Here is a 13,986-nt window from a genome sequence, read left to right on the forward strand (position 1 = left end):
GCTTTTTACCTTTTAACCTACACTCCTGTACTACTGGAAGTAAAATAATTATTTCACTGCATTCTTTGCCTCTGTCTCTGTGTGTGTCTCTCTCACCCCCCCCCCCACAAATTTTTGTGTGGATTTCATACTAACATACTAATACACACAGTGTAGAAAATACTGCAAAAAGGTCCAAGAAAAATAGCATTGTTTTCAGAGAAAGAGCTGTGGTCACGATGATGTCATCAAAAATTGTCTAATTAATTTCCTGTAGCTACATCCTAAAGGAAATCTAGAAGGATCAGTTTTCTCAAAAAGTCAAGTAGTCCTTTGGCAGGGAGAAGGACGGGGGCAGGAACAGTTTCTGTAAACCCACAGGTTCATAAATTGACAATGATTATCATTTATCTTTACTTTTCAAAATCACAAAGAATGAAATTTCATTTTAAAAATCTTCTATGTCGGGGCGCCTAGGTGGCTCAGTCCGTTAAGCGTCCGACTTCGGCTAGGGTCATGATCTCACGGTTTGTGGGTTCGAGCCCCGCATCGGGCTCTGTGCTGACAGCTCGGAGCCTGGAGCCTGCTTCGGATTCTGTCTCCCTCTCTCTCTGTTCCTCCCCCACTTGCACTCTGTCTCTCTCTCTCTCAAAAGTAAATAAAGATTTTAAAAATCTTTTTTTCATCTTTTATGTGATAGATATTATCAAAATATAGTCTTCTGAATGTAAACTTTAGATTTTAGTTACTGACACAAAGTAGCTGCAGAAAAGGAGAGTAAACTTAGTTGGTATTTACAACTGGGCTTCCATAAGTCTTCCTCTCCAGCTCTGAATAAAATGAAGACCACCATTCCTAAGAACCAAGATGATGAAAGCACTCTTTACCTCCTATAACCCTCAATGTTTTTCCTCCAGGCTGATACACATTTATGGACACTGGACTGGAACACTGCAGATGGCTTACCGGAATATTTGAGCCCCTTGAGGGCAAGAACAATGGCACATTCACCTTTATACCCAAAGGCATTATAGCATCTGGGGAATAGTAAACATGTGTTGAATGAGTGAATGAATGAGATTATAGATATAAATAAGCTATTCTCCTCTCCCTCCAGAAGCTGCCAATTACACAATGGGGAGAAGAGCACCATTACAAACAAAGGATAAGTGCTATAACTGAGATATCACTAGAGGCAAAAAAAAAAAAACAAAAAAAAAAAAAACAAAACAAAAAAAACAAACCCAAACTAAAAGACTGATATCAAGTGCTTACGGGCTTAGAACAACCTTTTGTGTGTACAATTTGGGAAAATCTTTTAATTTAAAATGTGTATAATAGCTGTGCACCCAGGAGTCCCACTTATTAGACACTACTCCTAAATGTATATAAAGTGACTTGTACAAGGTCTTTTTTGTTGCGACCATGTTTGTAAAAAGAAAAAAAATCTCCCTGAACATTCCATCAGCAGATGAGTGGTATATCCATAATACATAGCACTACACAGAAGTTCAAAAGAACGTGGTTGATCTACATGTGCTAACATGAAAAGAGGTTTAAGACTATTAAGTGAAAAAACTATTTGTAAAACAATATCATATTTTCACATATGAAAAACAGAACCCTAACAGAAAATGGGCTACAGCCATGCTGCCTAATACAAATATAATAATTTAAACTTTCTAGTAACCACATAAAAATGTAAAACAAGAAAAGTGGAATTAATAACATATTTTATTTAATCCAATGTATCCAAAATATTATTATACTGCAGTCAATGTAAAAACTTAGTAATGAGATACTTTGCATTGTTTTCATTGTAAGTCCTCAAAGTTTAGTGTGTATTTTACATTTACAGCACATCTCAATTCAAACTATTCACATTTTAAATGCGAACAGCTACATGTGGTAGTGGCCACCATAGTGGGCAGTGTAGATCTAGAAGGGAAATTCTTCAAACTGGTAACCGGGGTCACTTCTGGAAAGGATAACGTTTGAATCTTTTACATCAATAATTAATTCGTATATTACTTACACAATGGTAAAAACATAAGAATGAAAAACAAAGTGGTATGGGAATATAAATGTATGAGCAAATTGACCTGTTCCAAGGGTTGTTGAATATCTGGGGTCAAGGAGGAAAACCTGGGAAAAATAAAATTTTAAAATACCATTTACAATAGAGAACTAATGGTTACCACAGGGAAGGTGGATGGGGGGTGGATGAAATTGGTGAAGGGGATTAGGAGTACGCTTATCATGATGAGCACTAAGCAATGTATAGAATTGTTAAATCATTATATTGTACACTTGAAGCTAATATAACATTGTATGTTAATTACACTAGAGTTTAAACATAAATAAAATACTGCTGAATTAAAGGAAAATAATAAGATATCATTTACAATAAAAGGCACATGTGCACACGCACACACACCTAACACCTAAGGATAAAACTAAAGGAAATTATGCAATAGTTCTACACTGAAAACTATAAAACATTGCTGGAATAGATTTTACAAGGCTTAAATAAATGCAGAAATATACCATGTTCATGGACTATTAGATTCAAATATACTTATAGATTCAATGCTATCCTAATCAAAATCCCAGCAGGATATTTGAGTGAAGGAAAGGGGAACAATAAGCTTATTTTAAAATACATATATTTACTTACATGTATATAAATGTAAATAACCTGGAATAGCCAAAGCAATCCTAAAGAAAAACAAAGCTACTAGAATTCCAGACTCATTAAAAAGCTGCAGTAATTAGGCAATATGCCACTGGCGTAGACAAAGAAATCAACAACACAGAAAAGAGAGTCCTTATATAGCTTACACCTGACTTACGACAAAAGGAGCATACAGTGTGGTCTTGTGAATATATGGTTCTGTGTTAATTGGATATGTATATGAGGGAAAAAGCTGAACTTTGATCCCTACCCCAAACCAAACACAAATGTAAATTCCAAGTGGCAGGAGACCTAAATGCAAAAGGTAGAACAGTAAAGCCTCACAGAAAAATATTTGATGACCTTGGGATACACAAACACTCTCTTAAACAGAACACAAAAGGGATTAACCATTAAAAAAAAAAAAAAAAGGATTGGTAAAGTGGGCTTCACCAACATTTGTATGATAATGAGTAAAAAGATAAAAATTTTAAAAGAGCTTTCATGGTGCAGAGGCAATTTAACGAAACCCGAATACGGAAAATATTGTTGAGGGGTCAAAGAAGGGGTCTTCTATGCAGACCAGAATGAGTAAAGATACGGAGGGGAAAGTATAAGGCACATTGAACAAAGTATGACAAGCAGGCTAGTATGAACAGATGCTAAGGCGTGTGACATACTGAGTAGCTGAAGCAATGGGAAAAGGTTATGAAGGGGGTTGGACTTTATCCTGAAGGCAAGAGAAAGCTGTCAAAGGATTTTAGGCAGGAAAATTGTGTGATCAGAACTAAATTTTTGAGGGATAACTCATAGATCTCTGTAGGTGATGGATCAAATTGAGAAGAAACTAGAATCAGGGCAGAGGTAAAACAGATTTCACAAATTACAGTATTTACATTTTCCAGTATGACAAGAAGTACACAAAGCTACCTAGCAAATAAATAGCACTTTTTCCAAGAGTGTTGAGTTTACTTGACTATCTGGGGGAAAACAATTTTACACTGAATTAAACTCTAATATTACATAGGCATGTGCAACTGCACGTGACTCATTTAAATGATGGTGCCAAAGATAATGCCAATAATAACAGTAGCACCATCCTTGAATTCTTATTGTGTCTTAGGCACTGTGCTAAGAAAACACTTTACATGAACTCATTTGATTCTCACAACAATAAACAAAGTAGTTACTACTAGAATCACTTCCTCTATGTAACTACACACACAGGGACACCTGGGTGGCTCAGTCAGTTAAGCGTCTGACTTCAGCTCAGGTCATGATCTCACAGTTCATGGGTTCAAGCCCCGCATCAGGCTCTGTGTTGACAGCTCAGAGCCTGGAGCCTGCTTCGGATTCTGTGTATCCTTCTCTCTCTGCCCCTCCCCAACCAGCGCTCTGTCTCTGTCTCTCAAAAAATAAAATCAAAATGTTAACTACACACACACAGAGTTATCTACTCAGATATTTGTGTTTCCATATACCTTGTTCTTTTTATTTTTTTAGTTTTATTTATTTTATTTTGAGAGGGGGGAGGGGCAGAGAGAGAGGGAGAGAGTGTATCCCAAGCAAGCTCCATGCTGTCAGAGCAAAGCCCGACGTGGGGCTCGATCTCACAACCCTGGGATCATGGCCTGAGCCTAAATCAAGAGTTGGACACTTAATCAACTGAGCCACCCAGGTGTCCCTTTTTACTTTTTATTTATCTGCTATTAAGGCTTCACATCCTTTATATTGCTGATGATGTAACTTGGTATAACTACTTTGGAAAGCTGGTAAAAATTAATAAGTCTAAACATATGTATGAAGAAACATTGCTGATGTTTCCCAAAAGACATCTACAAAAATGCTTACTAGCAGCTTTTTCATAAAAGCCAAACATTAGAAATAACTCACATGTCCATCACACCTAGAAGAGTCAAATAATTTTCAGAGTCACATGGTTTAATAAGTGTCAGAGCCAAAGTTCAAGTTTGTCTAATACTGAAGTTCACATTCTCAGGCACTGCACTACACTTGAAAGAAATTACCTAGTTAACGGCGGCAACTTCAGGCTGTGCTCATAGGTCCAAGCGGTTGACACCTCTCCTTTACTTGTAGGAGAGTACGTGTTAGAAAGAGTGGGAAGTTCTACAACAGTCCAGGCAAAAGATGGCATGGTGGAAGGGAGGACCCAGAAAAGAGGTTGCCAGAAAGAAGAGAACCCAGAACAAGCCAAAGGTGAGAGTTAGGTGGCTTGGCAACATGAGGACAAACAGCGAATGCAGAAATAGGCACCGACTGAGGGCTAAGTTAGGAATTGAAGGTGGGTGTCCAGGAAGCAGTTGGATAAAGAAATATGACACCCAGGAGAGAAATCAGACTGATGAAAAAAGCTTCAGAGTCATCAGCATATTTGCATATCAGATTCCTAAATAGAGAACAACATCTCTAATACAGTATAATTTATGCACTCATCTGGCAATTAATATTAGCTCATAGGAAGGTCTCTATGGGCACCTGAAATTAATTTTCAAACCATTAGAGCAGATAGAAGGTTAGTTAGAATGAAAAATTCCTGTGGAGAAGGTATCACCTCCCCTATTAAGTTTCTGAGAGTAATTGTATAAAAGAAAAACCTACTGCTTTTTAAGTACGTGGACAGAGTGGTTTCAGGCTGTTACCTCACTATTTGAGAAAATATTAAAATATACTAGAGCCAAAGATATAAAATGCAGAAAGATGTAGCTTGGTATCCCCATAACCACACCATTCACAGTGGTTAGCTTTTGCTTCAAAAGTCAGTGTCCTTGGGGTGCCTGTGTGGCTCAGTCGGTTAAGCGGCCGACTTTGGCTCAGGTCATGATCTCGCGGTCAGTGAGTTCAAGCCCCACATCGGGCTCTGTGCTGACAGCTCAGAGCCTGGAGCCTGTTTCAGATTCTGTGTCTCCCTCTCTCTGACCCTCCCCTGTTCATGCTCTGTCTCAAAAATAAATAAACGTTAAAAAAAAAATTTTTTTAAAAAGTCAGTGTCCTATATTTTATTTCAATATCAAAATAATGCAAAAGGGAAACCAAGTTACATTTTGAGGTCACAGATACAATGTAAGAGTAGCATAATCATAGAAAGCACATTCTCTGATGGGGCACATGGGTGGCTCAGTTGACTGAACGTCCATCTCTTGATTTTGGCTCAGGTTATGATCCCACGGACATGGGATCAAGTCCTGCATTGGGCTCCACGCTGAGCATGGAGCCTCTTAAGATTCTCTCTCTCTAAAAATTAAAAAAAAAAAAAAAGTACATTCTCTAGCTTTTTGTACTCAAGAGGAAGAGTGATTCTTTTGGGGGGAGTTCTCAGAGTTCCACCAGTGCAAAAGTTAAGAGAAAAAAAAGGTAGAGATATAACATAAGGAAAGAAATGCACAAAACTATCATTATTTACAAAAAAATTCCATTACAAGAAAATTCACAAGAATCAACAAAAAATTATGAGCTATGAGAGAATTTTCACATGTGCCAAAACATGCAAAATATGTAAAACAAACACCTTTCCTATATACCATCAGTACCTAGTTTGTTTTGCTTTGTTGTGTTTCCTTAAGATTTTATTTTTAAGCAATGTCCACACCCACCGTGGGGCTCAAACTCACAACCCCAAGATCAAGAATTGCATGCATCAAAAACTGAGCCACCCACATGCCCCCATCAGTACCTAATTTTAGAAACCTACACACAATGGAAAGAAATATCCTATTTCCAATGAGATACATTAAATATCTAGGAAAAAATTGCATTGAATTGTGTAAATTCTTTATATATTTTAGATCTTAATCCCTTATTGAATATATCATTTGCAAATATTTTCTCCCATTCAGTAGGTTGCCTTTTTGTTTTGTTTGCTTTTCTTTGCCGTGCAAAAGCTTTTTTTCCTTTTTTGATGTAATCCCAATGGTTTGTGGGTTTGTTTTTTGTTTTTTTGGTTTTGCTTTTGTTTCTCTTGCCTTAAGAAACATATCTAGAAAAAATGTTATAGCCAATGTCAGAGAAATTATTACTTGTGCACTCTTCTAGGACTCATTTAGGACTAGGACTCATTTAGGTCTTAAATCCATTTTGAGTTTATTTTTGTATATGGTGTTAGAAGTGGTCTAATTTCTTTTTTTTTTTAAGTTTATTTATACAGTTTGGAAGAGAGAAAGATGTGGGAGGGACAGAGAGAAAGGGAGAGAGAATCCCAAGCAGGCTCTGCACTGTCAGCACAGAGCCCAATGCGGGGCTCGAACTCACAAACCGAGAGATCATGACCTGAGCCAGAGTCAGACATTTAGGTGACTGAGCCCCACAAGTGTCCCAGAAGTGGTCTAATTTCATTCCACATGTACAGTTTTTCCAACATCATTTACTGAAGAGACTGTCTTTTCCCCATTTCATATTCTTGCCTCCTTTGTCATACTTTAATTGACCATATAAATGTGGGGTTATTTCTGGGTTCTATATTCTGTTCCACTGATCTATATGTCTGTTTTGTGCCAGTACCATATTATTTTGATTACTACAGCTTTGTAGTATATCTTATAATCTGGAATTATGATATCTCCAGCTTCGTTTTTATGTAGCCCTAAAAAAAAGATGAGACCATGCCATTTGCAACAACATGGATGGAGCTAGAATGTATTATGCTAAGTGAAATAAGTCAGACTGAGAAAGACAATTACCATATGATTTCACTCATATGTGGAATCTAAAAAAACAAATGAGCAAACAAACAAAAAGCAGAATCAGAACTAAAAATACAAAGAACAAACTGATGGATGCCAGAAGGGAGGGGATGGATGGGGAAAATGAGTCAAAGGAGTGGGAGATACAGGCTTCCGGTTACGGAATGAGAAGTTGCAGGAATAAACTCCACAGCCATAGGGAATATAGTCAGTGATATTGTAATAGTGTTGTGTGGTGACAGATGGTAGCTACATTGTGGTGAGCAGAACATAATATATAAACTTGTAAAACCACTATGTTGTACACCTGAAACTAATGTCACATTGTGTGTCAACTATATTCAAATAAAAACAAATAAATATGGAAAAACTCTCCCTAAAAGTATCAATCGCTGAAGGGCATACAAGGTGAAATGCAAGAGCAGACCAGGCTCCTGAACAGAAGACCAACTATTGAAAGGACATCAATTTATCCATGATTAATATGTAAATTTAATACAATTCCAACAAAAATACCAATAGAAGAGTCTCCAAAATTCAACAAAGTGATTTTAAAGTTCATTTGGGGGTACTGAGGGAAGATAAGAATAGTCTAGATTTTTTTTAAAAGAATAATGTTATGAAGCTTATAGCAGATATAAAATGTGCAATAAAGCAACAATAATTAAAACTGTTCATTAAAACACAAATTGTCCAATAGCTCACTGGGCTGATACTGCAAGGCCTAGTATCAGATCAATATTAAATAACCAACATCAAATAAAATACACAAAAAAATAAAATAATCAAATATCACAACAGAAAAAAAAGGATGAGTATTCAAGCTTTTTATAAAAGAAATTTTTAAAAATAGTCAGCCCCAATAGCAATTAAAGAAATGCAAAGTAAAACAGCAATCAATATACCACTTTTTGGTTTTACTTATCAAGCTGACATTTTAGTTTATGTTATTTATTAGTTAGTAATTCCAAGTGTTGGCCAGTGCAGGGAAATAGAACCTCTGATACATTGCTGGTAGGACGGAAAACAGATATAGCCTTTCTGAGAGCTATTTAACATTAAGTATCAGAAGCCTTAATATGATTTTTCCAAGCAAGCCCACTTTTAATAATTTAGCCAAAGGAAATGATGAGAAATATGTTCAAAGATTTATCTACAAAGATGTTTTTCCAGATTTTATAATACCAAAAATTTTGAAACTAAATATATAACAGCAGGGGTAGAGATGAAATAATTTGTGATAAAACCATACGACTTCAGTAGAAATTTCATAAAATGCAGAAATGGGGACGTCTAGGTGGTTCAGTTGGTTAAGTGTCCGACTTTGGCTCAGGTCATGATATCACAGTTTGTAAGTTCAAGTCCTGCATCAGGCTCTGCAGTGGCAGCTCAGAGCCTGCTTTGGATCCTCTGTCACCCTCTTTCACTGCCCCTCCCCTGCTTGCTCTCTCTCTCTCTCTCTCTCTCTCTCAAAAATAAATGAGATGAACATTTTTTTAATTAAAAATAAACAAAATGCAGAAAGGTAAAAAATTAAGTGGAAAAAATTAACAAAAAAACAAGTTATAAAAGTATCATAGTAGGATTTCAATTTTTCTCTGAATAAACAATTACATGTGCATATTTGCTAAAAGATTATACCCAAAATATTGAAAGGATGGTAGGCTTATGGCTGGTTATTTTCATGAATTTTTTATATAACTGGGTGAAATTAATAACTATTACTTTTTAAAAAAACTAGGAGTCTGTGACTAAAACAAACAGGATGGTACAAAATAGTATCAGACCTTTGTTAACGGTATGAACTAGCTTATCCCTCATGACTGATATGGTGACCAGGTTTTAGAACCCCACACGCCAATATCTACATCTCACTCAGGGGCCAACTTGAGTTCCACCTGTTTCACAAAGCTCGCCCAGGTCTATACCTGGGAGTCTCTGTCTCCTCTGGAATTCGAGAATCTTGGCAGCGATTAAAGAGAATGCTCATTATTTATTGCTCAAGCACTGTATTAATAATACTTTTGTTATATTCAAGTTCTGTCTCAAAGAAAACATCAGCCCTTCAAGAGGAGAGACCCCCACACCCATTGTCTAGACCCAGAACCCTCAGCACAGTGCTCTACACGTTAGGTGCTTTGCGAGCAGGCATCACACTTCACTGAATTACATCACAGAAGACTAGCCAACTAAAACTTTGAAACTGAATGAAATACGCACTACTGCAATAATTTCTTTGTATGTTCCTTTAAGTTCTAGACCAATATTAACTCCAGTCTTAAAAACCATTGGCTGGTTTCAGGGATGTGGGAATGAAGATTCCCTGTTTAATTCAGGCAGAGAAGCAGCAGCACTCAACTGCAACCTTAAAAATTAAGGGAAAAGGTAAGAAAAAAGCATTAAATTTTCAAGAAAATGAATGGTACCCTAGGATTCCAGGGGAAAACTCAACAGAAGAGACACTGTGAGAGAAAAGAGGAATTCTACAGGTCAGTCTAGAAATCAGATAAATATGCTTTGGCAATACAGAGCAGGGGCATGGGCTAGATAGAACATCCGAAAACAAGGCTTCCCCTGTGGCCGACGCTAACCGGCAACCAGAATGGGCAACAGTGAAAATGAAATAGTCAGGAGGGGGGTGTAAAAATTATTCCAGTTTTGATAATGAGAAACTTTGAAGAGAAAATTAATGGGAAAAAAAATAAAATTAATGGGATTTTCAGCTTGGAAAAGGAGAGGCCACAGGCCATTAATTATGGCTGAACATTCTCTGTCTAGTCCCAGAGGGGATAAAATCAGTCTTACTTATACATAAGAAGGGTTTCCCAAAAGGCAGGTTTGTGAACTAGTGTGGTGGTGAAGTAGAGGCCAAAAGAGGGGGAGATGGAGTGGCTGTGGCAGGCAGAAATTTGAAGATGGGAAGATTTGGGGAGGCAACTGGTTCCAGTATTATCTCAAAGTCCCTTCCATGCTTATAATTCAATGATTTCTTATTATTATACAGCAAAGGTTTATAAAACCCAGATAATACAGGCTATAGAAAATTACACTATTAAGAAGAGGGAAGCCAGAAAATTTTCACTTCTCCTTTTTAATACCTATGATAATCCTATGCCCTAATTACAAGTCTTTGGACCCAATTCAGTAATTGGGCTAATATATATGCATCCCAAAGGTCAGGACAATAGAGTACAAATGCAGCTTTTGACATATGTATAGCCATGCGAGCCTTCACTAAATGGCCCTATTAGACAACTATGCTGGTTTAGTTCTTAAACCTGGCTCTCACTTAATGCCATCAGTATATCTGCATCTAGAAGTCTCTTTTCATTCTCTTAACATGAAGAAGTCAGATTATCTGGCTTTTAAGAACTGTTTGTAAACTAAGAGTAAATAAACAAAGAGAAAAGTCTTTAGTATTACCTTGAGAATAAAATCACCTGAAGTCCATCTCCCTTGAATGATATATTTTGGCAGCTTTCAAAGGCTTTTTTCTGACATCCATGGATGAGAGAGACTTTATGGAAGTCTCTCCCATTCCCAAGGGGAGATTCCAGCACACCACTGAAACAAAGGTTTTTTTTCTTCCCCAGTTCGCTCCTAGTGACTGACCGTGTTCTAGAGACTTGAAGATGCTGAGTCATTTAAATAATATAATTAATCTCTATAATGTCCCACAGTGAAATTCTAAGATAACTAAATATAATAACTAAATATATTTCCCAACACATAGATCGATTCATAAATTTGTTATTACCTCTCCTATTACCCTCCTCTTGTTAATAATATTATAGTATAGAAGCTACCATTTATGGAATTCCAAGTACCGTATTAGGCACTTTACATATATATATTATTTATAATCCTATCACAGTTGTGTATGGGATAAATACAATCATTATTTTCTAAATAAGAAAACAGAGGCAAAGAGGAATTAAGTAATACTTTCCCCAAGATCTCTGAGCCAGGAAGTACCAGAATAGGGATTCCAATCTGGGTCTATTTTGCTCCAAACCCCACCCTCTCTCCACTTGGCAGGCACTTTCTCATCATGCTGCATCTACTGGATACCAACTCTCTGAGAAGATTACATTCCGTTTCTCTAATAAAGATAGACAGTATTCTTTATCATTATAATTCATGTCTCTCAATCAGACTTACTATGCTTTTACCACCTGAGTTAAAAATCCACCAAAGACACAACATGAAGAGCTTGCAGTAAAAATACCCCATCTCAAATAAAGCAAATGTGTGTTTCTTTAACTTGACGGATATATCATGAAGATACATTTTTTGTTAATTTTACATAGGTCTCTTCCTTTCATATTTGAATAGAATAAGAGCAATGCATCTAACGATGCAGGCTGTTAGATCCTGAGGTCAGGGGCCAAGTCTTATCCATCTCTGTACCCTCAAGGTCTATATGTGGTAGACATTCAATACCTGATTGTTGATGAAAGATAGAGTCAATGATCACCAACTTCTAAAAGCAACATTTTACGGTGCCTAAAACATTTTGAATGGCAAAAAAAGACTCCACGTTTCCAAAAAAATGTATAAGGTCTGCAGGTAAACTTCCTACCTCTCGATCCTTGAGTTTCATGGCGAGCACCAACTGGTGCCTGTGGTTAGTGAGAGCCTCCCGATAATTTCCTTTGGAGAAGAATGCAGAGCCCAGATTCCCATGAGCTCGGCATTCTCCTGTCTGGTCACCTGGGTTGGATTTTAAAAAAAGATAAAATTTCTCTAAGTTATAGTGTTAATTATAATTTGTAATGCCCATATTAATTTAAGAACCAAGATTTACTAGCTAAGATTTCACTTCCCTTCTTTTAGAAAAGTACTTTCTTCTTCTCCAAGACTCTATGTAGTAAGTTATGGTCCTAGAACTTGAATCTCTGGACAGTAACTGTTGTTACAACATACAACTACAGTCAGGGATGTAGGGGTCCTAGAAATGAGAGGATAAAGAACTTGACACAAACCAGCTGTTAGGAGTCAGCTCAATGCTCTGCTAATGACCTCTAGTTCTGAACAACCATCAGCTTGTTGATTCAGTGATTTAACTACAAACCTACTATGATGTGTTGCTTCTTTGCAAGTATGCTGATGACAGACTTACCGTGTCTCTGCTCTTACTGCAATCCTGCAAGTCACTGAATAATCGCTGTGACAACAACCGCAATCATAAGCCACATGCATTTTACAAATGAGGAAATGGTAGCACAGACAGCTGAGGCAACTTGCAGAAGGTCATATGGCTAGTAAGCGGCAGAGCCAGGGTGCTAAACTTAGCAGTCTGGCTCCACAGGCCCCACTCTTAACCAGTGCACTGTACCAATGCCTCTGACAAAATGCTGACGCCTCCTAAGGGAGGCAAAAATTAAAATTAAGATGAAAGATTCACCCATCAATACTATCATTTGGAATATTAAATCTGTGAGCCCAAATCTCTGAAGAGGGCAATGAATATGTTAATCCACATATCTTGGCCTTTGGGGAGCCTTGGTATCTTGTTATAAGAAAAGCCCTGAAGACCTAAGCACTCTAAAACACAGAATGTTCTAGAGACGCACTCACTTTTCAATGCATGTGGTATCCCTATCCATGTCAGGCTAATCAGTTTTCTTTATTTCCTTTCTGTACTGAAATAAAAGACAGAAGCATACCCTACCTAAGGTCTTGGCTACATCCAAGTCCTGCTGCATGTATCCAGTACTCTTCTCTGTGTTTCCAAGAGACCAGTAAGCACTGCTCAGGGCGGAGAAAACCGAACCTCTCAGTTTGAGGCTGCAGGTGCCAATCTTGAGAGCAGCTTCTAAGACAACCACAGAGGCGCCATGATGGCCAGCTGTCAGGAGTTCCTGCCCAACCACAGATACGACCACAAAGGGGCTCTTGTCCAGTTTCATTTTCTGAAGCTGCTGATAAGTGGGCTCGAGGGAGTCTGGGGAAAAAAAAAATGGAAAGGAGAATGTAGGATGATATACAAAACAATCTTTTGTAATATGCTTTAAAACATTTGTTTATTTGTTTGTCATACCTTTTTATGGGCTATTTCGAGTACAAACTCTTCAACCTTTACTCTAGCACTACCCTCAGGGTCTGCTTATACATAGGACTCGGTAACCCCGGTAATTTCCTTCTCTCCACTGCGCATGCATATACCACACTCACCTTCTCTTCCACTCTTTCTTTGAATATGATGTGCCACTTTCCCTGAACAGTTCTCCCTCCTCTGTCCTGCTGTCCTCTCAAAATCTTATAAGCACGGGACACCTGGGTGGCTCAGTCAGTTAAGGGTCTGCTTCAGCTCAGGTCATGATCTCACGGTTCATGAGTCTGAGCCCCCCATCAGGATTCTCTGTCTCCCTCTCTCTCTCTCTGCCCCTCCCCTAGTCACACATGCTCTCTCTTTAAATAAATAAATAAACTTTAAAAAAATCTTACAAGCACACCCCTCAAGTTCTGACTTTACCATGTGGTATTCTCAGGCCCTCCAGCCCACATTACTCTGTATCTAAACTTCTGCCGCATTTTTAGAGTTAATATTGCACAGTTTGACCCCTAACTATTTTAGACTTGTTCCATGTGTGTTAATTTTTAAGACATTTCCCCGGCTAAATCTGAAGACCG

General features: G+C 37.6%; 1 protein-coding gene across 1 annotated transcript in view; it reads right to left on the reverse strand.

The window, feature by feature from the left end:
* LOC115528120 (tetratricopeptide repeat protein 28-like) overlaps positions 1–13,986 on the reverse strand; it is a 452,468-nt gene that overhangs the window by 106,325 nt on the left and 332,157 nt on the right. Inside the window, exons 4-5 of the mRNA XM_030335959.1 lie at positions 13,025–13,297; positions 11,933–12,063 (exon numbers count right to left, since the gene is read on the reverse strand). Of these exons, the coding sequence (XP_030191819.1) occupies positions 11,933–12,063; positions 13,025–13,297 (404 nt within the window). The remainder of the gene's footprint in view (positions 1–11,932; positions 12,064–13,024; positions 13,298–13,986) is intronic.

This window comes from Lynx canadensis, chromosome D3 (assembly GCF_007474595.2).
Source record: "Lynx canadensis isolate LIC74 chromosome D3, mLynCan4.pri.v2, whole genome shotgun sequence".
In the NCBI taxonomy this organism is placed as follows: Eukaryota; Metazoa; Chordata; class Mammalia; order Carnivora; family Felidae; genus Lynx; species Lynx canadensis.